This window comes from Trichoderma aggressivum, assembly GCF_033847375.1.
Source record: "Trichoderma aggressivum f. europaeum strain CBS 100526 chromosome Unknown scaffold_008, whole genome shotgun sequence".
Lineage (NCBI taxonomy): Eukaryota > Fungi > Ascomycota > Sordariomycetes > Hypocreales > Hypocreaceae > Trichoderma > Trichoderma aggressivum.
In genome coordinates this window covers 607478-631624 of record NW_026946374.1, presented here as the reverse complement: position 1 = coordinate 631624, position 24147 = coordinate 607478, and the positions used below count along the sequence as shown (strand labels likewise).

Sequence of the window (24147 nt, the reverse complement as noted above, 5' to 3'; positions counted from 1 at the left end):
ACATTGCCATTGTACGCGTGTCCCCAAATCTACTCTTCATCTAATTCAAACAAAACCCAGAGGCTGTGTCATGTTCATCACACCCTTCATCTGTGACAGCAACCAACATTCTGCTCAAAAACTGATCCATGTCTTGCCAATAGACAATCGCCCAGTATCCCAAAAGCTTCGAATTTGGGGAAACGTGTCTTATAAGCTGAAATTAGTGGCTCAAGGGGTCTCTCCCGTCATTTCTTCAGCACTGCCCCTCCACCCTGTAGTACGAAGGATCACCTGTAACTACAGCCGCTAGTCGAGCTTGTTACAGGGGATCATTGCGCTAAACTCGAAGCTCAAGCCAATTGGAGTTTCGTCACTGAGGGACTCTCTCCGTCAATATTTATTTTCACCGCCCTGCCCCTCGTTGTTGAAGCATCCCATCCCGCAATTGACACTCTCGTCGTTCTACAAAGCTTCCATACAAATTCGAATAGATTCCCGCGTCTCTTCAAAGACTCGCTGCTTGTCTCTCTTTTCTCATATCTTATCTTTGTTTTTATTATCACCTTCTTCTTCTTCTTCTTCTTTAATTGCCCGCCATGACTGCGCCCACCTATACCCCTCTTGAGCAGCGTCCTCTCAAGGACACCATCTGCCTCTTCGACGTCGACGGCACATTGACTCCCGCTCGTCTCGTAAGTTTGGCATTGCACCCCTTGACAAGCATTGATATCGCCCGCAACATCTTCTTCGACTTCCAATTCCTAATCTGCCACCAATACTTCTCTCCAATTCGCAAATCCGCTGCCCCAATGCCTACCACCACCAATCGCTAACATGGAACCTCACACAGGATGCCTCCCCCGAGGTCCTCGCCCTCCTCCAAGCCCTCCGCAAAAAGTGCTCCATCGGCTTCGTCGGCGGCTCCGACCTCATCAAGCAGGAGGAGCAGCTCGGCAAGCCCGCCGGCGTCCCCGTCACCACCCTCTTCGACTACTGCTTCGCCGAGAACGGCCTCACGGCCTACAAGCTGGGCCAGCCCCTCCCCTCCAACAGCTTCATCCGCTGGATCGGCGAGGCCCAGTACAAGGAGCTCGCCAACTTCTGCCTGCACTACATCGCCGACCTCGACATCCCCGTCAAGAGGGGAACTTTTATCGAGTTCCGCAACGGCATGATCAACATCTCCCCCGTCGGCAGGAACGCCAGCACCCAGGAGAGGAACGACTTCGAGGCCTTTGACAAGGAGGCCAAGGTCCGGGAGAAGTTTGTTGCCGCCCTCAAGGAACGATTTGGACACTTGGGCCTTATGTACGTTCTTGTTGCTCTCCTTTTTGTTCTCTTTTCCCCCCAATTGCGCCTTCGTCAGTCGAGAATCTTTCAACTAATAGTTCTACCTAGCTTCTCCATTGGTGGCCAGATCTCCTTCGACGTCTTCCCCACCGGCTGGGACAAGACCTACTGCCTGCAGCACCTCGAGAACGAAGCCAAGAAGCCCGACGGAATCACCTACAAGAACATCCACTTCTTTGGCGACAAGACTTTCGAGGGCGGCAACGACTTCGAGATCTACAGCGACTCCAGGACCATTGGCCACTCCGTCAAGGGTCCCGAGGACACCATGCGCATCCTGAAGGAGCTGTTCGACATCTAAATTTGTTTTATAAATGGAGGTTCCGCCCATGGATGTTGCGCGCTTGAAGAGATGTGGGAGAGACAGTAGAGCCAAATGCTTTCGCAAAAGGACAGGTCCACGAATGATGGTCCCGTCCGAATCAAATCTAGATAATACCAAGAATACCAAGATAACCCATATTCAAAATTTCTCATTTATACAAACGCTCATGTCATTATTCCTCTTGCTTCGCTCTCTAAAGGTGACAGAAACTACCAACAGCGTGCTGCGCACATGCTCAAAAACAGATACAAGAAGAAAGGCAGAATTCGTTAATCTCTTATATACAAAAAAAAAACAAAAAAGGCAGGGAGAAAACTGGCAGTCGAATATCCCCCAACATTTTATCCACCTCTTGACGTAAAATTGCATCGTCACCCAATACCCTCCCCGTCTCTACCTCTCTCTCATCGTCACATACTTCCACCTCTAGCCTCCTCACCTTCCATATTCCAAGTGAGGGATAATCACAGGGCCGTACTTGGTGGTAGCCGTAAAAGCTCCATCACCTTGTACCACAAAGTCAACCGCGAGACTGAGCCTAGACAAGCCCGGCTGCTGGCTATGGATGCTAGGGTTGGGGCTAAAGGGCCCCTGACTCTGGGCCATGACAGCATCATGGTCGTATGCAACGACGGCCACGTAGTTGCGGCGGCCCATGAGCTTCTTCAGCTCTCTCGTCGCTCCACTAGCATCGGTATGGAAAATTTCCATCATGTCTTCTTTGGTATCAGATACTTCATGCGTGGACTTTTGGCCATTAAGCGGTACATAGAGCGTCTTCTGGTTATGGAGCAGCTTCAACACGTAGGTGCTCTGAGGCGCAGACACTATCGGTGAAGTGATAATCTGGTACATCGTCTTGTGGTCCCCAGGGTGAGTCGGGTCGTGAACAAGACCAGCTCCTGCACAGTTGACATCTGCAAAGACATGGGTTAGCATATACTAAGATTTGGAGTGGATAGGGGCAATTGAGAACCTACCTCCAGATAAGAATGTCATGCGGACACCTTTTTGCTGGGCGATACCTTGAAGGGTTCGGATGAAATATGTCCTCTCTAGATCCTTGGAGTCGTGCGTCCACATGTCTTTGAGGACTTCCTGGATATCCAGCTCGCCAAATTGGTTGAGGACGTTGCCCATGAGTCCTGATTTACCAACAGCCTTCTTGACCTGGCTGAATCCCTGGGCCACCATCTCCTTACCACCCACAACACCTGCCACGGAGCTTGTGACTTTGCCAAGGATGTTGTACGTCGTGTTGACGGCCTTCTTTCCCGCAGCAACGGTATTAGCCAAGCTCTCCACGGTATCTAGCCTGGGATAGACCAGGGGAACAGACACCATCCAGATGACATGCTGTACGCTGGGTGGTAGAGTCGCCACCTTGGGGAAGATACCCTGGTAAGTAGGCCCGGCCATGACACGAGCCTGGGTTCGCTCCGATCGGCAGTCTGTCCCGACAACAGCCACTGCCGGACCGAGATACTTGACGAAATGCCACCCAGTACCTGTAATGGTGAAGATGTCGTGGTCAGTGCTGACATTACGCATCATCTCCACCGTTGTATGATGCTGGAATAGCAGGTACATGTCCGCTGCGACCCGCCCGGTGTTCTTGAAAATGGCAGATGATTGCATATAGTCGGGATATGAGCCAAATCCATCAAAGCTATAAAAAAGTTAGAGAAAAGTCATTAAAACGCGAATATGTGAAGAATAGGGATTATTCTCCCCCTCCCCCTTTTCTACACTTACATGTCATGGTCATCAATCTGCAAGACGTGAGGGATCTGAGCAAAAGCCTCCCTCAGATAAGGCTGGTCAAAGTGGCTTGTATAGTAGTGGAAGTAAGCATGGCTCACGTCTTCCTCGTGGCGGGCCGTCCATTGCGTGTTTCTCTTGTTGTCTCTTCCACTCATCGCTAGCCACTGCTTCATCAGAGGCACCTCCCTCCACAGCCTGTCACCATAAATCTGGTCACCCAAACCGAGTTGCACATGGAAGCCGCCGCATTCCACATTCTTCTGGAGGACGTCCTTCCACATGAAACCCACACCACCCAGCTTGGAGCGCTCGTTTTGAGAAGTGCCGACAGCGAAATCGTTACCCGAGTGGGCTATGAATCGCCATCCAGTTTCATGCCTTCCTGCGACGACAAATTCGTAGCGGGTACATCCAAGGTGCGACGTGACCGCATAAGTCCATCGGTCAGTGGCCTCTCCCATGTCGATGTCAATCTCGTACTTGTAAAAGGTCCAGCGCTGGTGGACGAAGATGGGGTGGGGGATCAGCTGCTTGGGGTTTGGGGACAGATCCATGCTCATGTGCAAGTGAATAGTAGGCGGCTGGGGCGCATCTGTGACGATGAGGATGCTACCAAACCATTTGCCCGTCTCGATATTCATGTTAACGTATTTGAGGTAAGGGCCAAAGTAGACCCCGTTGGTTGGTTGGATCCTGTACATATCCACGCCGGCGCTCGGCGGCGGTCCTGTGAAGCCGACAGTCGGGGCCTGTGAGGCCGCAACGCTCATGATGCTTTCAGCATATCCAGGAGTGTGGGGAGGAAACATGGGAGAAGCCATGGGCGTTTTGCCAAACATGGGTGAAGCCAAAGGATTTCCGTACGTCGAGGCGGTGGGCGAGAGAGGAGCTTGATCGTGCTGAATAGGGTTTGGACCCTTTGGAAACTCCCACTGAGTTGCCTGCGAGGCCAGGTGAATGTAATAGTATTGGCCCGAATTCTGGTCAAGATGGGCAATCCATCCCTCGGGCAGAGGAGGCGGAGAAACAGGGCCAGCCGCTGCGAGATTTGGGGGCATGGTGACAACCTGGGCATGCTGAACGACTGGCTCCGGTTTAGGATCGTTTGCAAATGCAGGATGGCCTTGATTATGAGGAGCCGCAGAACTAAGGCCTGCAGCAGCGGCAGCGGTGGCTGCAGCCGTAGCCGCGGCCACCACCGCCTCTTTGGCAGGCTGTGGTGCCGCGCTGGTGGACGCAGAGGCTTGAGATGGAATTGGAGTAGCAGCGGGCACAGAGGCAGGTGTTTGGCTGGCTTGTTGTGGTCGTTGTTTCTCAGCCGGATATGAGCTACGTCCGCTAGGATTGACACTCGAATAAGCTGGCGGAGGAGAGCTGGTGGACATGCGCTGGAAGTCCTGCTCCAAAACGCTTACTTGGGCTGGAGCGTTGGCCTGATTCTGTGCTGGCTGTTGTTGAGGGATAGGGCTGGTGATTGGCTGTTGCGGCTGAGGAGATGAAACTGGATTCATGCCTTGGTATACAGTCGGCGGACCCGAGGGAGCCTGGTCGGGAGACTCTGTAGGCGTCCAGGGGCGCTGAGGTTGTGGCTGTTGATTGTTGTACTGCGCCAGTCTCTGCGCGGCCGCAGCACTCTGTACCTGTGAGGCTTGAAGGCTGGTGAGGGTTGCTGTGCCGGAAATGCCTGAAGCAGCATACCGAGCCTCGATTCCTCCTCCAGGCACGTTCCCAGGCTCTAGGATGGGGGTCTCTGGAGGCGGGGGCGAGCCCCGGCTGGCTCTGGTGGTTGAGTTTGAAGCTGTGGAGGCAAATCGGTTGACGCCTGAATCGCTGGCGCTCAAGTTCTCAACCTGGGGGACCTTGGGGGGCTGCGGAGGCGCCTGTGGTTGGGGCTGTTCATACGCCTGAGGTTGTTGATATGGCTTGGGCTGTGAATATTGCTGCGGCTGCGCTGATGAGCTGCCCGAGGGTCCGGATGCAGCTCCGGGAGGCGGGTAATAGGTCTTCTGGTAAGTCGGATAGTTTGTTGTCGTAGCTGCAGGCTTATCTTGCAGCGGTCTCGCAAAGAGGCCATAGTCGGCATCGGGACTCGACGGAGAGTGTATGGGCTTCGGTGCCGCACCTCGCCTCTCAGCAAGGCCTGGCTTCTTCTCGGCAGCAATGTTTGTGTCCAACCGAGGGCTCGTGTCGTTGTAGGCAGAGCCATAGGGCTTTGGGGCAGTTGGCTTTCGGATGTCGTCGTCGTCTGGGAACGGCAAAGGCGCAGCAGAGCTCGACGCACCAGGAGGCAGCGGGAAGGTTGGTCTGCTGGAGGAGGTCGATGAGACGCGAGAATAAGGATCGGGGCTTTGAGGCTTGAAGATGCGCAACGGCTCTACCGTTGGACTGTCGCAGTCTTCTGGCGCCGGCTTGCTCATGAAGAGCTCATTGTCCGGGACGCCACGGCTGCGCTCCATCTTGCTTGACGTGGGAGAGGGAGATTCTTCCTATCAACGACCACCAAAGCTGTCAGCGAGAAACCCGTGGAAAGCCAGGTAGAGTATACACGAAGGGCGTACGTACTCGTTTTTGATGTGAGAAGGCGGTAAAGGCTCTAGAATAAGGCGGCCGCTATAGAACTTAAGAGAGAAGTAAAACCGGCGAGGACAAGATGCTTGAGATGCTTGTTTGGGCACTCCGTACTGCTACTTTTGACTCCTTAGTCGTGGCGGCACAGAAGCTGGTGGCGGGGTTGACGTTATACGTACCTGGTACTAACCCCTCTAGCTTCTCCAAGATGACGGGATGGGTCGCAGAACTGGCCGCACGGCCCGCTGCAACGACGCTGTAAGTGAGATTCGATGCCGAAAATATGGTCGGCGAAGGAGGGAGGGAAAGGGTTGATTTGCGACGATGGAGGAAGAAAATCACGACGGAGAAGAAAAGGAACAAGGCGAGAAGGAAGCGGCTCCAAGATGAGTGGCTTACACAGCTTATTGTGAGATTTGGTTTGCTGCCCAAGTCAAATGCCACTGGACTGGTTCACATGCCCAGATACCCGCGCAATACCTCTCGACGCAGCCGAATTACTATCGAGAAGTGGTATCACCCCGTACTGCTAAGCTACTTGGGAGAACGAGAACGAACGAGACCAGAACCTTTGGCGCTGCACCACCCCCAACCAACCAGGCCAAACCAAACCAAAACAGGGGCCGGCGGCAACACAGGAAATGTCAACAGACAACAAACGCCTTCTCTGGAGCCATGGCTGGAGTCTGCTCTGGAGCTAGAAGCTAGTGGCGGCCTGTCTGCAACGTGGAGGCCCTTGCAGAGGGACCTGATTGGCTGCGCATCTCCATCTCGGCAGCCCTGTAAGCGCCGACCTTGGAAAAAACCACCTGAATGGCCTATGGCATGAGATTGGAAGCGCTGGCATTGCGAGGCCAAGACTCGCATACCGGCAGGCCTCATCAGCTGCGACGGCCAAATTACTGTAAAGCGCGTGGACATGAAGAGGGGCCAGGCTGTGCTGCTTTTTGTTCTGTTCGCTTCTATCCCTCATTGGGCCGAGAATGCAAGGCTGTGAACCAGGGTTCAGTGGATCATGCAGGAGATATAAAAGCTGGCGGCAACATCAAGCGTCGTCATCTCGCTTCCGCTTGTACGAAGTAATCACCTGTTTACTGTTCTAGGAAGTATGTATCAATCATCAGGGACTGATCTTCTGGATGCCGTGTTAAGAGCCGGAAATGGTGCCGAGCCAACGCAATGTCGTGATAGCTGTGCAACCCTAGATTTGCTGCTAGCTGCGACATGTCCTACTGCTTGGACCCGTTCTGTGGGTACCAATAAGAGTTCGTCTGGGCGAAAGCATACGGCGTAGAGCTTGGATGAGTTGGAGATTCAGTATTATCATAGCTTTTCGTTGGCAGAACATGAACAATATGGCTTTGAGGACCTGTACAGACATGCGTGTACTTATTTGGAGATGCTGCTTGATAAGATAAGAAGTCCCCTGACGTCGACATTTCCTAAACAGGCAAAGTATGGGGCTTCCCAACGCGCATTCCAAAGCTGGACGCGTTGAGAGGTTCACTCTTGCCAGCCAAATTATAGCTTCATCATCGTCTCTTACAAAATAGTACGGAGCATTACATGGCAAAAGACGACAATCTTTGGTCACCGCCATCAATTACGCCATGACGCCTATTTCGAAAGCACCAGAGAAGAAGCAAAAGTCTCTGACTGCATTCTTCACGCCCAAGGCCGTCAATGGCGCTGCATCGTCTTCTCGGCCCGCGGTGCCGTCTTCGCCCACCCCCGTGAAGCAGTCGGATCTGCCGTCAAGGAAACGGCCGCTCGACAAGGATAACGACAGTTCCAATGGCGCCGCCGAGAAAGCAGCAAAGAGAACCAGAGGAGATGAAGAAAAGGATGCAGAAAGCTCCTTTTTCCACAATGACTCTGCCGTTCCTGCAACGGCCAGCAACCGAAGTCCGACTTCGTCACGAGCGCAACGCTATCGCTACGACGAATCGAATTCACAGCAAGAAGCTGGTGATGAGAGCGACGATGCTCGAGTAAGGAGGCAGAACAAGGAGCTGCACAGGAAATTCGTCAAGAAACTGGGCCATCCCGATGCCCTGTCTTGGAGGTCCCTGAAGGCACAGGACACCGGCGCTGGTGATGACGAGGATGCCGATGCAGACCCCGAAGAGGAAGAAGCTCCAATTGCCTCAAAAGCAAAGAAGAAGGGGTCTAAAACGGGGAAGCTAACCCCTATGGAAGTGCAATTCTTGGACATCAAGCGGAAGCACATGGACACGATCCTCATCGTCGAGGTCGGATACAAGTTTCGATTCTTCGGTGACGATGCCCGAGTGGCTGCCAAGGAGCTGGGTATCGTGTGCATACCGGGTAAAATGCGATATGATGAGCGTGCGTGTCTCCCGTCCTTGTTCAGTCCATTTAATACGCACTACTAACTGGCACCAGATCCCTCAGAAGCTCATCTAGATCGATTTGCGTCGGCCAGCATTCCGGTTCACAGATTACCCGTTCACGCAAAGCGCCTCGTCGCTGCTGGGCACAAAGTTGGAGTCGTCCGCCAAATCGAAACCGCGGCGCTGAAGAAAGCTGGTGACAACAGAAACGCTCCCTTCGTCCGCAAACTCACCAACCTCTATACAAAGGGTACATACATCGATGAGAATGGAGAGCTAGATAGCCAGGACACATCTACCCCATCTGGCGGCTACCTGCTTTGTATCACAGAAACGGCTACCAAAGGTTCTGGCACTGATGAAAATGTCAGTGTCGGGGTTCTAGCTGTCCAGCCCGCCACCGGTGACATCATCTACGACACCTTTGAAGATGGTTTTATGCGGAGTGAGATCGAGACACGGCTGTTGCACATATCGCCTTGCGAGTTCCTCATAGTAGGCGACCTCACCAAGGGGACTGATAAACTGATACAGCATCTATCGGGCAGTAGTACCAACGTGTTTGGTGATCGCTCCCGTGTTGAGCGTGTGCCCAAGAGCAAAACCACGGCCGCCGAGGCTTATTCTCATGTAACGCAATTCTATGCCGACCAAGTGAAGGAAGCTTCAGATAATGAGACGGCGAGCGCCCTACTCGACAAAGTCCTGAAACTCCCCGAGGCCATCACCATCTGTCTGTCCGCCATGATTACCCACTTACAGGAATACGGCCTGGAGCACATCTTTGGCCTTACAAAGTACTTTCAGAGCTTCAGCACTCGCTCCCACATGCTCATCAACGGCACAACGCTGGAGAGCCTCGAAGTCTACCGCAACGCCACTGATCACTCTCAAAAGGGCAGCCTCTTCTGGGCTGTTGACAAGACTCTCACCCGATTTGGACAGCGTCTCCTGCGGAAATGGGTCGGCCGCCCATTGCTTGATAGAGAGCGTTTGGACGAGCGCCTTGCCGCAGTGCAGGAACTTGTTGACAAGCAATCCACGTCGCCTGTCGATGACCTTGAGAGGCTACTCACAACGACCAAGGCCGATCTTGAGCGCAGTCTCATCCGGATCTATTACGGCAAATGCACCAGGCCAGAGCTCCTATCCGTGCTTCAGACCCTACAAAAGATTGCTAGTCATTACTCCTCCGTCAAATCAGCCTCTGATGTCGGCTTCGACTCACCACTGATTGTCAATGCCATCACTACCCTGCCGCAGATCCTGGGCTCCGTCGTCTCGTATCTCGAGCGCATCAATCTTTACGCTGCCAAGAAGGACGACAAGTATGAATTCTTTCGGGAGGAGTTCCATACCGAAGACATCCAGGACCACCAGCTTGGAATCGCCCACGTCGAGCACGAACTCGACCAACACCGCGCCGTCGCCGCCGGGAAAATTAAGCAGAAGAGTGTTGAATACGTCACCGTCGCAGGCATCGAATACCTCATCGCCGTCCCCAACAAAGACATCAAGAACGTCCCTGCATCGTGGAGCAAGATCTCCGGCACCAAGGCTCTCTCGCGGTTCCACACCCCTGAAGTCATCCGCCTCATTTCCGAGCGCGACCAGCATCGAGAGGCTCTCGCCGCCGCCTGCGACAAGGCCTTCAAAGACTTCCTCGCCACCATCGCGGCAGAGTATCAGCCTCTCCGAGATGCCATCTCCGCCCTCGCCACGCTGGACTGCCTCCTCTCCCTCGCAAAGATCGCTGCTCAGCCCGGCTACAGTAGACCGACATTCCTGCCCTCCACCGCCGAACCGTCCATCTCCATCTCCCAAGGCCGCCACCCCATCGCCGAGCAGACGCTCGAAGGGAGCTACATCCCCTTCACCACCACCCTTTCCCACCCCTCCGCCCTGGCACACCTCATCACCGGCCCCAACATGGGCGGCAAATCGTCCTTTGTCCGCGCCGTCGCCCTCATCGTCCTCCTCTCCCAAATCGGCTCCTTCGTCCCCGCCGACTCTCTCACCCTCACCCTCTGCGACGCCATCCACACCCGCGCCGGGGCCAGAGACAACCTCTTCGCCGGCGAATCCACATTCATGGTCGAAGTCTCCGAGACGGCCCGCATCCTGCGCTCCGCCACCCCCCGCAGCCTCGTCATCCTCGACGAGCTTGGCCGCGGCACCAGCACCCACGACGGCGCCGCCATTGCCCAGTCCGTCCTGCAGCACGTCGTCACCGAGACCAGGTGCCTGACCCTCTTCATCACCCACTACCAGAATCTCGCACGTGTTGTCGATGGCCTGCCCGGCGTCACAAACGTCCACATGAAATTCAACGCGCAGACCGGACAGGACGGTGAAGAGGAGATCACCTTCCTGTATGAAGTAGGAGAGGGCATAGCTCACCGATCGTATGGGCTAAACGTCGCCCGCTTGGCTCGCATTCCCAAGAAAGTCATCGACGTTGCTGCGGGCAAGTCGAAACAGCTAGAAAATGAAATGAAGCGGCGGCGGTTGCAAGGAGCATACCGAACCCTTGCCCATGTCATAGAATCGGGACCAGACCAGTTAGACCACTTGATTTCCTCTATTGAGCAGCTATAGCCACTAGAATGTCTATGAGTACGGGGGATTTTCACATGTGTTTTCTTTTTGGCAACGTCTGCCATGGCATTTACTGGTGTACCTTAATGTATGAGAAATGAAAAGCTGATGTATTTATCATATCTGAATATCAATATGGAACCATACGAACGCCAAAGATTGTTTCTCCCATGACCTTGCCCATGTTCAGCCTCCAGACAAACAAAAGAAGCTTGCCAACTGGGCTGCTTTGTTCAAATTGACTATCACTATTGTAAACGGGCTCGTCCAGTATAAACCCAAGCTGTAGAATGATTGTAGAATCGTCCCTTAAAGAAAATCGCAAAATACCTCGCCATATACTCATAATCCTCAAAGTACAATGCGCCGAGAGTACGTACTCGCCTCTATTATGCCTCTATCATAAATCCATTGCTGTATCCCATGACAATTGACTGAACCGGGCATTTTGCGTGAGGAAGACTACACCGCTTATTAGGCCTCAGCTGCTCGGCGTCGATTAAGTTGCTGAATCACCGTATTGATCGTTGCCATTTGTGGCTCATGTAAAAGCAGAGTTACCGTTTGCTCTGCTTCTGGTGATATTTTAGTGATCAGAACCGGCGGATTAGTTATTCTGAACTCACCTCCTCTATGTCTACCATGAAACTCCCCGTAAAGCGCCTCTAGAGGATTATACGTCCGAAAACGATGAAGGAACTAAACGTGCGCCGGTACCGTTCCTGCAAAATATCGGATGTTGGCACATGCTGAGGATAAGTGAAATGGATACCACGTCAACGATCCATCCGTTGTAACAAGTAAAGAAAAAGTTAGAGCTCCAATTCATCGTGTTGGAGATCCTCGTGGATGTCGATGCCGTTGTCAGATCCTTGCGACTCCCAAATACCTTGTCCAGGGAATCGTGACTCTTTTTCATCCTCAATGCTCGTGTCGTCTAGGACGTCGCAAAGCTGAGGTGGCTCGAGTTTGATGTTGGCAGGAGGCTGGTTCTGGCGCATTGAATGAGAGGCTTCCTGATTATGATTAATCGACGTAAATCTCAACGGAGACAGGCTTGACGCTGGACCCGATTGGCCACATGATCCGAGGAAGAGGCGATCCTGCGAAAACAAAGGATTGGTATTTGGGATATCAAGGTAGTGGTTTGCTACCGTGCTTCCTTCGCCGGCGCTGGTGTTCGCATAATCGTCATATTTGTGCTGAGAAGTGTGGCCTGAAGAAAGGCGAAAGTGGTCAGGGGTGAGAGAGTTGAAATGGTTGCCTGGAGCGAAAGGAAACCTCGGCGTGCTATTATAGATTGACGAACCATTCAAGGCAAAGGATAGGTCCGAATGGTTGAGTGAGCCTGGCATACGTCTTGATTAGCATTGTAAAGAGCGATTTGAAATGTGGTTGCTACAAACCTAGTCCCACATGTCCGTTCATGTTGAGATAGGCTTGCTCTTGGCCTCTACCTCTATGGATGTCTCGTGTCGAATACCCTCGGTCAGGAATATCTCTGGATGCCGGTGTTGGAGATATAATATTCGAGTGCGCTATCGGGTTCAACTGGTGAAGCCCCATTCGGCTGCGAAGATCGAAGCTATAGAGAAATCAGTACGGTTATGCAGTCAATCGACTACACAAATACTACCTTAGTTCTCTGTGAGATGTATTGGACAAGGTACGACCATCATAGACACCTGCACCGAGTCAGCTTTGCGATTATGAGGGAAGCAGGAATGCCTACTCGGAATCTTGTCATCGTCCCGAAAAATATCATGAGAACGTTTGAATTGCCCAAGAGTAGGCGTGATGTCGGAGCTCGGAGTTCGGCTGAACGCCAGAAGCGGTTTGGAACTCTTCTCTCGGGCAGCATTGTCGCGTGTGAGACGGCGATTTCCCCCTCGAGGAATGTTGGCAGAAATTTCAGCAAGTGGCTCTCCGCGCTTTCGGCGAGGTTTCGCTGTCTTTTTGAGAGGAGTCTGGATAATGTCAGTTCTGTGCACTTGAAAAATGTGGGTGTCGAGAACAAACCGCGTCTTCTTGATCCGGCACTGGCGAAGAGCTGTCATAAACATCCTTGATTCTTTCCACTTCAAACTCGGCCGTCATAACGACTTGCGTTGGCTCAATGCCTTCTGATGTTCTTCTCATCTTTTCAATGACTGACTTGGGCTTTCTTTGATTGCGAGTGCGTTTCATATCCTCATTTGCCAAATCCATTTTGCCCATCCCTGGCCATACCTGACCTTTCAGCGCCATCATATCTCCAGCTCCGAAATAGTCGTCTTGGACCTCATTATCATTATCCGATGGATAGAATCCCGGAAACATGGGAAAGTCTGGAGGAAAGTCTTCACGTTCGTTCTTCACGAGGGTGTCGGATTCAGTCCGCTTGATTTTCCTCTTGGGTTGCTCCTATGCAATCAGCGCGCTGGTACAGACTTGCTCAAGCCATAACGAGTATGTACATACCTTTGAAGCTGCAAGCGAAGCCGCCCCTCTGGCTCGTTTGTTTCTCGCGGCCTCTTTCAGCTGCTTTGCCTTCATCCTCTCGACAAGCAGCCCCTCAATGCCATTGTCTTTGTACCACTGCTCATACCGCTGAAGAGATACAGAGGCCGCAACGTCTTGATGAGCCTTCAGCTTTGTCTGGGTCTCATGATGAAGATGGCCTTTGGAGGCGATGTGCGTGAGCAAGTGTGATACATCAGAGAAGCGTGGTGTCTCAGGGCAAACGGTGCAGTGCAAAGGAATTTGCTTGCTTCCGGAACCAGACGAGCTTCCAGCGGTGACCACTGATGCCATGTCCTGCTCCAAATCATTAGTCGTAGTTCTTGAACCAAAAGTTGCAGACGAAATAAGGGCATTGTTTTGAAGCAATTCATAGGATGTATACAGTCACGAGAAGGTTTTCGAGACGTCTGACCTGTTCATGACCCGGAAGGCCAGGCTGATTGCAAGATGTGACGTCGGTTCAGGAAAACAGCGATAGCGACAGGACCAGCAAGCACAAGAAAGAAAAGAGAGACGAGAGCTGTGGTTCTTGGAGTAATACCAAAAACAAAGAAGCAAGGGTAAAGAGTGATGTGGTTCGGAAAAGAGCAACTGGGTACGCGGGTATTGGAGGGAAGAAGCGGTTTGGGTAAGCAGAGAAGAGAAAGACTCGGTCAAGCTCGGACAGAAGAGCAGGTTGGCTTGGAGATGGAAGTGGAAGTGGAAGTGGAAGCAGAAGCAGAAGCAGAAGCAGAGGTCATGTGTCTTACCATGGGATAGTAGCCGTCCATATCTGGGCAAGGCTTGATGACGGCCAGCGGTTGAGGCAGCAGCGCTCCAGGAGAAGCTGCCCATGGAGGTATCTCGGGGGCCTTGTGAAACTCTAGAGCGGGCTCGCTTCCGTCCCAAGTCAGGACAGAGTGGCCGAAGCGAAGAGGCAGCTCTGGAATTCGCCGCAAGTTCTTTGCAGAGAAGGAAGAATCCATGGTGTTGCTGTTGAAGGCGCGGTCACGAAGCGTCACGGGATGCGTTCTGGCGATATCCTGGCAGGAACCTCGATCGACCTGCGAATCTGTGGCAATGAGGGTATCGAGACGCTGCTTCTCACTGCTTGCAAATGCAGAGAAGAAGAGCAACCTCGCCCTTGGACCTGAGTTTCCTTTCTGCCTGAGGGAAACATGGGGGCTAGTCCTCCTTGGGAGGAAATATGACGGCATCGTGCCTTCCTTCTTCAGAAACCACTGATAGCAGCGTCGATATCAGAAGGAAAGGGCACAAGGTACCAAGTACCAGGTACCTGTGCTGAGGTGCATTGTGCAGGTAAGCCATAACGGATAGAAAGGCACAGGTCGTAGACGATGAGACGCAACAATTACCTGACTGTCAGGTATGTTATGCATATATTTCCGTTGCTTCGCTGTTTCTAAAACGTAGGTGCCAAGTCTTTAATTTCTTGCAGGCTTCTTTAGTATTTTCAATGGTGGGTTTAAAGGGGCACGATAGTTGGCTCGAAATATTTTCTGCACTTGCTTTGATTCGACTTGCAAGATTGATAGAAATTCTGAGCAAAATGTGATCGGCTTTTCTTTCATGGGGTTGCATTGGGAGGGTTCTATTTGAGAAGACATGCACATCATTTTCCTTTCGTCAACTCGGATTTTACAATGAAGCAACAATGCATTACAGCGGCATTTGAGGAATAGACGTACACATGTAGCAGATTTCCAAGAAAAGTCATAACATATTAGATCTCTCGAGTTACATGTTTGTCCAAAACTGATTGTGTATTTTCTTTCGTTTCGTCATCGAGGGCATAGTCTATATCACCTCTAGGTTACCCTAAGTCGCGTCCCACGGCCCAAGTCTAGCATGACTGGAAGGCAAGGCTACCTTACGTTGGCTTGCCAGCTAGATAGGTATTCTAAAGTAAAGGCAGTGTGAGATGCCTCTGAAGTCTCAATACTCTTCCCTCTTCCAACACAGCATCTCACTGACCATTGCGCATTGCCATTAACAAGTGATCCGTAATGGGAGGGTGATTCGAGAGGGCCACTGGTGATGACAAGATACGAGACAAACGTTGCATGCATACTAAATGCAATATCCGTTTTCAACTTCATTCCCCTAGGACTCTCGCCACAATCTTCTTGGGCATGCAATATCTCGGATCCACAGGTTCCATGCCAGGGTACCCAAGTAAGCTCAGCCCTGCGGCGCCGAAGCACGTGTGCCAAACGTCCACCATGTTGCCGGGTCTGTCGGAAAAGCCGCCGTTATCGGGATCTTGGCAGTTCAGGATGAAGTTGATGAGCGCCTGTCGTTCGATCCAGTGGACCCGGTCGATAATGGCAAGGCTGCTCAATACCCACCAACTGTAGCAAACGTCCTCCTGCTTCTCGGGCCGGCCGTTGAGCCCGCCTCCTGGAAGCTGTCTCTCGCTCAGCCAGCGGCCGAGCTTCGCGTGCTCTACAAGGTCAAGGCGTCCAGCGATGGCGAGGGCAGCGACGCAGGTAAAGACTTGGGCAGCGTGAGACTCTGCCCCTGGCTTGGCCCCATAGCCGCCGTCAAAGTTTGTGCAAGAGACGACGTGAGCGACGGCTTTATCAACGTCTACAAGAGACAAAAGACCCAGTAGAGATAGGGCGTTGAGGGCGCCGTATAGAAATCGTGTGTCCTCTTCACCCCACTCATCGCCAAAGAAGCTTCCACTCTCGGGATTTTGAAGGTCTGCTATAACTGTAATGTATGTTAGGATACCGGTGATGTTCCGTTTAGGCAGAGATACATGTCAGCACCTACACTTGCCAACAACGGCCTTTCCCTTCCCTCGTGCTTCCAGCTCATCGAAGCCATCAACCATGGCGAGAATCTGCACGGCACTTACCGTGGAGAGCATGTGAGCATCATGTCCAGGAGCAGCTCCAAAGCCACCATTGTCGTGCTGACAGGAGAGAACAAAGTCGATGGTGTCCTTGCGCGGCAGAGCCTCAGGGTGACCGAGGAAATGGAGTGCAGACAGGCCCCAATATGCACCGTTTAGCCGTAGGTGCTCAGTCATCCAGTAATCCAGCTCATCGGTCTTGGTGTCCAAGCTCAGGACATATTTTACATGAACATCTATGGCAAGCTTTTGGCCCTCGGAAGTTCCAGTTGCCTCGGCCATGGTGATTGTTGGGGAAGTGGTTTGCCAAGTATCAAGCACCAAGTTCCGAGCATCAAAGTGTGGCTTCAACGATGAGGCGCTGGCTGATGACGTTGAAATGATTATGTAATCATACTCACGAGCCAGACAGAGCTTCGCATCAGCATTTCAGCATGAACTGACTTGCAACCCCTACAAAAGGGGGAAGCTTTACAACTATAGGGGTTCATTTGGATGTTTATGCGTAGGTCTCTTTTCTCCTCTGCTTTCTTTTTTCTTCGGCTTCACCTCAAGGATGTACATCTGCTAACTCCGGAGCCGCCCGCAACTGGCTTCTTACCTTGTAGATGCTCGTACTGCCAACAGGCCCCCTCTGGAGCGTTTCTAAGCCGGCGCTCAGTAAAAAGGTTGCGAGAGACGAGTTTAAACGGAGTCGCGCGTAACGAACATTACCGAGATTGCTCGAAAGCTATCAATAGCTGAAGGAGTGGCTGTGCGTTTGATGAGAATCTGACAGCTCTGTCAGGAGTTGCTCGTAATAGGATGGAAGACGATGGTACATCACGGGGTGCCTGTCTTATTTCGTATTGCGCATGACGTTGCAGATGCCAGCCAGTTCGTATTGACTGACGCATCACGACTGTGAGTTGCACGGCCCGACACCGTCTTGGTTGTGGAAGCGACGTGTCCGCTGTGCGCTGTGCACCATATGTCAAGCAGCGCCGGATAATTGAATCGCATCGAGATGGGCTCGATGGAGTGCGTTATTGACGCTGCTAATGTGGAGGTTGTCAATGGTGGCCCAATAACAATGCCTCTCCCAGGTGCTAAGCAGTCACATGGACAATTGTCTGCAGGCAGAATGCAAAAGTGATGCAGCATTGCAGACGTTAGCACGTACTCGTACAGGAGCAATGTCAAAGTACTCGTACAAGATCAGGGACCTTCTTCATACTTAGTAGGAGGCACTAGGTCGGCTAGTATGGCTGTTAGTTGGAAAAAGGGCAAAGTTGAATATGCGTCGATCCAATATGCAATCTCTAGTCACTCATGGTTCTTTTTGGGCTCGTGCTACCGGGCCGGATTGGGGACAATGTGTGTCGTGCAATTGCTTAGCGCGGGAGTGATGACGAACACCTGCAAGAAACTCGTACCTCTTGCTTTTGGCTTGATGGGCTAGTACGAGTACAGTACTCGTACGGAGGGAGGAGAAGCATCTCTTACAGCAAGCGCGGAAGATTTACATCCAGGGGTATGGCACAGTACTTGTATGTACATGGAAGCTTGATTCAGAATGGAGGCAAGGAAGCTTAGTACCTGTACTGGTATTGACACTCTAGTTGAATCAATTAGATCCATTGATATAAATTGCCAGGCACTCCTCCGTACTGTAAAGCATACAAGTACAACAAATCACTCATTGATATCCATACTTGCTTCCTATCTGGGCAGTAGGTATTTGTACGAGCAGCCTGCCCACCTAGCGAGCTGCAAGGAGGCACCCAGCTGACATTTGATGTTCCTGAGTTGATGTCTGGTGGCCCTGCAAGGGAGATGCCAAGTGCATCAAAATGCACATGGAGCGCTTGTACACAGTACCTGCAAGTATGCTGACTGCTTTACCCTGCCACCCCAAGGTGGGGATTTGCCGCCAATAGAACCAATCATCTGGCTGGAACCCCTGAAAGAGCGGTTCTCTACCCGGGGCCACCGAGGCGTTTCAGATGCGATGGCGCGTGTGCTCACATGGCAGACACAGAAGGAGGGAAAAAAAAAAAAAGAACCTAGCCCTGGCCATTATACGTGTAGTGAATAGACGTAGCCATTCATTCAATGGTGCTTTTCCGTGGCCTGCTTCATGCCCTATACAAGTAGAATTTGAGGGCCCGGGGTCCATTAAAACCACATGTACACATGTGCTCAATGCGTGCCTGACGCCAGGGGCACTGGGAACGTGCTCGTCTTGTACCTGTACCTGTACCTGTGCCTTTCCCCCTCGTCCCCTCCACTTCTGGCGTCCACCCTGGGCAAGGTAAGGTACCTACTTTAGCACGTATAACCAGGTACCCCAAACGGGATGGATGTTGAGAGGGAGCATGGGTTAGATCTGCTTTTTAGCGGTCGCAGTAATTTGGATGAGGCACCGCCTTGCAGAGTGGACAAGGTGAGGAAGAGAATAAAACAGGAGGACCTTTGGCGCGATGCCCACATTGAGGCACCTTCTATTGTCTTGTACCCTGTTTTCACAGATCAATCAGATGGACTCGGCGGGCAGGCCATCAATATCAGTACCTTATCAATATCAATATCAGAATCAATATCAGCATCGGTTTCAAGTGTTGACACCGATCAATATCAACCCGATCCCTTCATGGTACCGGACAGTACCTGCCAAGTGCCCCAGCTGCTTTAGGCGGTAGCGCTATCTGCTTGTACTCGTACCTACTTTGCATGTCGCGACGAGAGAGTCTGCAGAGAGTCTAGGCCAGGGCCCAAGAGCATCATCCGCGAGTAGTTTGCTGCTTTCACTTTCACCGACGTCTCTGGCTTGATCCGGACACACGCACGCACCCACACCACAATACAGTTGAGGACTGGATATAGAGCCTGAGCCTCTCTGTACCTGTACCTGTACCTGTACCTGTACTGTACGGATACGGCTCCAGCCTCATCGTCGCCCTCTTTCTTACTCGCCCTCATCCTCGCACATGCAACGCACTTCATCCATCACAAACACACAATCTACAAATCAATCACCCGCATCTGCACGCACGCACGCACGCACTTGCTCTGTTACTTGCACGCCCCTCCCTTCTCCACGACGCCGGCTAGCCAAGTCGATGCCACAGCAATCCATCGTTCGTCTCGTCTCGACCCCCCCACCAGCCTGCCCCTTTGCCATCTCCATCTTGAAGCAGAGCTGAGGCACAGAGTCCCCTCGGAACATCCCCTCCTTTGCACCTCTCCCGACGCCCAGTGCCTTGCTGCAGCGCCCTGCGCGCTCTGGAGTCTGACCGTTGTCTCCTTATCCGCCAGCCTAAGCCTAAGCCTCAGCGTCTGTGTCCTGCGTCTGCATCCAACACCCCGACAAACCCCTGACAGAGGGCTGCAGAGCAATCCTCCTGCGCCAGAACCAAAGCCGCCGTTGCGCGCAGCCTCTCGAACACTCTGCAGCCGGGGTTGCAAAGATGGGACGCAAGCCCACGCCGCAGCCGCTGATTCTGGCGGACGGCAGCCCTCTCGACGACCCGCCGCAGCTGTCCGCCGAAGGAGCGTCGCAAGCCGCCGCCGCGTCGCCCATCGAAGCCAAGTCGCCCAAGTCGCAGCGAACCTCGCCCTTTCCCATTAGCAAGTTCGCCGTCCACAGAAACAGGCCGCCTCGGACAGGGAGGTCGCCAATCTTGCAGCCACAACCACAACCACCACGGCCAGCGACCAGCACCGGTCCACCAGACGAGGCCACCCGCCAGCAGCAGCAACGGCAGCTGCAGCAGTATCGCGCTCAGGCCCGCGATGATTCGGACCTGCTGCAGCCCTCGATGTCGACCTTGGAACCTCATTCAGCCGGACTGCCTCCCCAGAGCATGCGCCAAGCCATGATGGACGGCAACAAACCAACCAAGCCCAGCTTTTTCCAGTTCAACAAGGTGCCCAAGGCTACCAACCAGCCACAGGCCGCACAGGCCCATCAGCACTCCGAGTCGCGAGGCCAGCCAATGTCGAGAGGGAGCGATGGGGGCGAGAGGTCAGGTTACAAAGGTAAGGCTACAGAGCAGGAAGGCCGAAGGAATAGAGTACGAAGGAGGCATCCCTTGGTTCTTGTACTCGTACAACGACGAGATGGAAGTGCACTGCCAACATTTATGGTGCGCGCTAGCACGCCACATTGTTTTTTTGGGGCGCACGTTATCCTTTCGCCGGCCAAGAGCCAAATTATAAACAAACTTGGGGGGAAAAGCTATGCTAGAAACTTTGCGGCTAACCTTGTGCCATTTGGCTTTCTTAGACCCAATCACCACCGAGGACGGCCAGCAGAGGTCCATTCCTTCTCAACCATCACGCTCCGACCTTTCGGTTTCGTCTTCTGGGGAAGCTGAGGCGACGCCACCCCTACCATCTATCAAAAAGAACAAGACAAAGTCGTTTGCGCTCCTCGGCCGCACCAAATCTGTTCGCGACAAGGAGAGCAACCGCCTCAAGCTTGCTGTCGCGCAAGTGCCACTACCAACACCAAACAACCCCTCGATCCCCGAGAATACCACCAACACGACCACTGCCTCCACCAGTACTCCAATTACGGCTGCACCTGCGACCGCTCAGACGCCGACTGTGCCCCACGATCGGGCACTGAGAGACGAAGGAATGAATTCGAATCTTCGCAATCGACCAGAGGACCGAGCGGGCGGTGCTGCCGCTGCGGCTAAAGATGCTGCGCGAGAGAAGGAACACAAGGAGCACAAGGGACATTCATCGTCAATACGAGAGACTGGCGCATCAACATTTCTCAGCGGGCTGAGATTTACATCTACTAGAGCTGCCGACCTGATTAGCAAGGGGCTATTTGGGAAGAGCACGCGAAGTGGCAGCACGACGGAAAAAGAGCCGGTGGTGGATGACGAGCATTACGTACTCAAAGTCATCAATCTACCGCTGGTCGAGCAAGCACGATTGACTCGAATTTCGAAACGACTGGAAGACTCAAGGGACAAGACAGAATTCTGGATGCCTGCATTCCCATGGAGGGCCATCGATTACTTGAATTATAAGGGAACCGAGGTCGAAGGTCTTTACCGGGTGCCTGGAAGCGGGCCTCAAGTGAAGAAGTGGCAAAGAAAGTTTGACGAGCGTACGTTTTTAACCCTGTCCCATTCGTCAAGGGTCTCCCGGTGGCTAACATGGGTGTATGTATAGAATATGATGTCAATCTGTTTGAGCAAAACGACCTCTATGATATCAACATTGTTGGTTCAATGCTCAAGGCTTGGCTTCGAGAACTGCCCGACGAACTCTTTCCCAAAGAGGCCCAAGAACGGATTGCTCGTGAATGTCAAGGCGCCGAGAAGGTCCCGCAACTTCTCATCGAGGAACTCTCGAACCTGTCTCCGTTCAACTACTACCTCCTCTTCGCCATCACATGCCACCTTAGCTTGCTCCTCGCTCACTCCGACAAGAACAAGATGGATTTCCGAAACCTCTGCATCTGCTTCCAGCCCTGCATGAAGATTGATGCCTTTTGTTTCAAATTTCTTGTCTGTGATTGGAGAGATTGTTGGAGAGGCTGCAAAAACGAACCCAAGTTCATTGAGGAGGAGTACCGACTATTCGATCAGCCGCCACCGCGAGGCCTTGCCGATATGCAGGCCCCCCTCCAGAACGAGGCCACAGAGGATGTCAATCCCGTCTTGTTACACGCCAACGTGCCCATCATCCAGGAGCCCAGTCAACCAGAAAATGATACGGACGAGCCGCGAATCCAGTTATCGAGATCCAGCAACAGCGTTTCATCTCATAGGTCGTCCATTTCAACGGCCTTGAGCGCTGATAGCGAGGAAGACGAGAATACCAACGACATGTTTGGCTTCACGCATGCCTCTCAGGGTACTGTAACTCGTGAACTACGCCCCTTGTCTCCTATCCAGCCTCTGTCACCTCTCGGCTTCTGAGCAACGAGTCGAGTCCAAGATGTACAGAGTTGAGTTTCAAACAAACATTTACCTCTTTTCGGCAAAGATACCCAGCAGTTATCATCGGCGCCGACTTATGACATCACGCCGTTTATGACTTGTTTTTGTTTCGTCGTTTCGGAATTTAGCGCATCTCTTACCCACTAGAATTTCTGGTCTGACATGGACCGAATTCCCCCCCTTCCCATCTTCCTTCCCCCTTTGCTTGAAAAGGAGAGTGAAGAAGCAGAATATGAAGCAGAAAATGCCATAGAGGCACTTTGAGAGAGACTGACTGGCTCCCCGAACCAAGTCTCTTCTTTGTTTCTGTATATGCTATCTGCCTCGATTGCATTTTCGGTCCGATTTCCTTTCATTTTTCTTTACTCCTACATCAATGTCGCGACGACCGTTTCCCAGACTTGTTATTTCCTCTATTCCTAATTGCAGATTGTCGCAACATGGACGCAATTGAGATTTTCTTTTCAGCTATTCAAGGACCAAAAAAACCGTGGAACATCGAAATTGGCCGAGACGATGCTCGGCCCTGTCTCCTTTGTTAGAAGCTCAGCAGTATGGAGTGGCCAGGGTTAACGTGTGGAGGCTGTCCATTTGCCTCTATTTCATTTCTTATCTTTTCGCTCCGTTTCCCCGCGAAACTTGATTTCGGGTGGAAATCTGGCCATAGAAGGCGTCATGTGTACGAATACAGAAGGGCGATGGCCCGAGGCAGTAGGGAGGATTATTTGAGTGAGGGGTGGGAATATAAAAATTTCTTTTTTGGCAGCATATAAACCTTTTGAGGAACGGTGAAATATGGAAAGGAGAGAGAGACACAGAGAGATGAAGAAGAGAAGAAGAAAAAATTGTTGTGACCATGCTAGTTTCTCAGGAACATCTAACATCTATACCAAAAAAAAGTGAAAAATTGAGTGTTCATCCTTTCCTCCCCACCGAAAAGACATATAGATATATATCGACCGAGCCGACATTATCTTGATTTTCTTTGAAGCAAGCCCCCTCTCCTGAAAGCCCCCCCACGCCTAGAACGCCGTAGCCATGCTTGATGCCATGGTACATGGAAAAAGACCCATTGAACGAGAGAAACAAGTATAGATATGACAGACTTGTCTCCAATCAGACTCTCTTGCCCGTCTTGCCCGCGGCGTCGCGCTGGTTCTTCCTCATCTTCCTCTCGTCGCGCTGAATGCGCTCCTTGCGCTCCCGCCTGCCGTCGCCGCGGACGCTGGTGCCCTCCTTGCGCTGAGCCTCCTTCTTGGCGTCGACCTCGACGAGCCAGTCGTCCTCGCCCTTCTTGTTCAGGCCCTTGTACCCCCACTTGCGCTTCCACTCGCCCGACTCCTCGTCGTAGGCCAGGTTCTTGCGAGACTCCCTGGTCTTGGCCTTGATGCCCTTCTTGGCGGCGAAGCGCTCCCACTTGGTCGGGGGCTTCGGCTGGGGCACGGGCTTCTCGCGGGGGAGGCGGGTGGCGGGCTGGGGCAGGGTCAGGAGCACGCCGTCGCTGGTGGACTTGAGGGGACAGGTGGTGAGCAGCTGGTTGATGAGCGACTGGGCGCCGTCGCGGGCGAGGGCGGCGAGGGACTGGTCGAGGGAAGAGTGGTCGAGGGAGACGGGGTTGGGGTCTTCGGCGAGGAGGTGGCCCAGGTCGAAGGTGTAGGGCGTGGGCTTTTCGACGACGACGGGCAGCTTCGGCTTGGATATGGGGAGTGCCATTGTGTGTGTATTTACTGTGTGGTACGTGGTTTGTCTTTTTGCAGAGGTTCTTGGTCCAAGAGTGAGTGAGATTGAGGCGACAAGAAGTGAGATTCGTCGCTTATTTGGTGGTGATGGCGTCGCAATACAAGACAATGGCTGGTTGTTGAATCTCACTCGAACCAACCTTCTGCGACTCTCTCTTTT

General features: G+C 52.6%; 7 protein-coding genes across 7 annotated transcripts; 3 read left to right on the top strand and 4 right to left on the bottom strand.

Annotated features, from left to right (window-relative positions):
• Positions 1–578: 578 nt before the first annotated feature.
• Triagg1_3039 (uncharacterized protein) lies at positions 579–1633 on the top strand (the record flags this gene model as incomplete). The annotated part of the gene is made up of 3 exons (XM_062897288.1): positions 579–674; positions 833–1290; positions 1381–1633. The coding sequence occupies 3 exons, from the start codon at positions 579–581 to the stop codon at positions 1631–1633; spliced, it is 807 nt and encodes a 268-aa protein (XP_062758106.1).
• Positions 1634–2092: 459 nt separating this feature from the next.
• On the bottom strand, positions 2093–5877 carry Triagg1_3038 (uncharacterized protein; the record flags this gene model as incomplete). The annotated part of the gene is made up of 3 exons (XM_062897286.1): positions 2093–2574; positions 2638–3326; positions 3413–5877. The coding sequence occupies 3 exons, from the start codon at positions 5875–5877 to the stop codon at positions 2093–2095; spliced, it is 3636 nt and encodes a 1211-aa protein (XP_062758105.1).
• A 1722-nt stretch (positions 5878–7599) lies between these two features.
• On the top strand, positions 7600–10941 carry Triagg1_3037 (uncharacterized protein; the record flags this gene model as incomplete). Its single annotated transcript, XM_062897285.1, has 2 exons — positions 7600–8338; positions 8396–10941. 2 exons carry the CDS (start codon positions 7600–7602, stop codon positions 10939–10941), a joined length of 3285 nt encoding a protein of 1094 aa, XP_062758104.1.
• An 812-nt stretch (positions 10942–11753) lies between these two features.
• On the bottom strand, positions 11754–14735 carry Triagg1_3036 (uncharacterized protein; the record flags this gene model as incomplete). The annotated part of the gene is made up of 8 exons (XM_062897284.1): positions 11754–12289; positions 12348–12526; positions 12578–12626; positions 12674–12908; positions 12961–13344; positions 13402–13737; positions 14193–14663; positions 14706–14735. 8 exons carry the CDS (start codon positions 14733–14735, stop codon positions 11754–11756), a joined length of 2220 nt encoding a protein of 739 aa, XP_062758103.1.
• An 803-nt stretch (positions 14736–15538) lies between these two features.
• Positions 15539–16585, bottom strand: Triagg1_3035 (uncharacterized protein; the record flags this gene model as incomplete). The annotated part of the gene is made up of 2 exons (XM_062897283.1): positions 15539–16158; positions 16222–16585. 2 exons carry the CDS (start codon positions 16583–16585, stop codon positions 15539–15541), a joined length of 984 nt encoding a protein of 327 aa, XP_062758102.1.
• A 3167-nt stretch (positions 16586–19752) lies between these two features.
• Positions 19753–22227, top strand: Triagg1_3034 (uncharacterized protein; the record flags this gene model as incomplete). Its single annotated transcript, XM_062897282.1, has 3 exons — positions 19753–20323; positions 20571–21410; positions 21476–22227. The coding sequence occupies 3 exons, from the start codon at positions 19753–19755 to the stop codon at positions 22225–22227; spliced, it is 2163 nt and encodes a 720-aa protein (XP_062758101.1).
• A 1137-nt stretch (positions 22228–23364) lies between these two features.
• Triagg1_3033 (uncharacterized protein) lies at positions 23365–23961 on the bottom strand (the record flags this gene model as incomplete). Its single annotated transcript, XM_062897281.1, has 1 exon — positions 23365–23961. The coding sequence occupies one exon, from the start codon at positions 23959–23961 to the stop codon at positions 23365–23367; it is 597 nt and encodes a 198-aa protein (XP_062758100.1).
• Between the last annotated feature and the right edge of the window lie 186 nt (positions 23962–24147).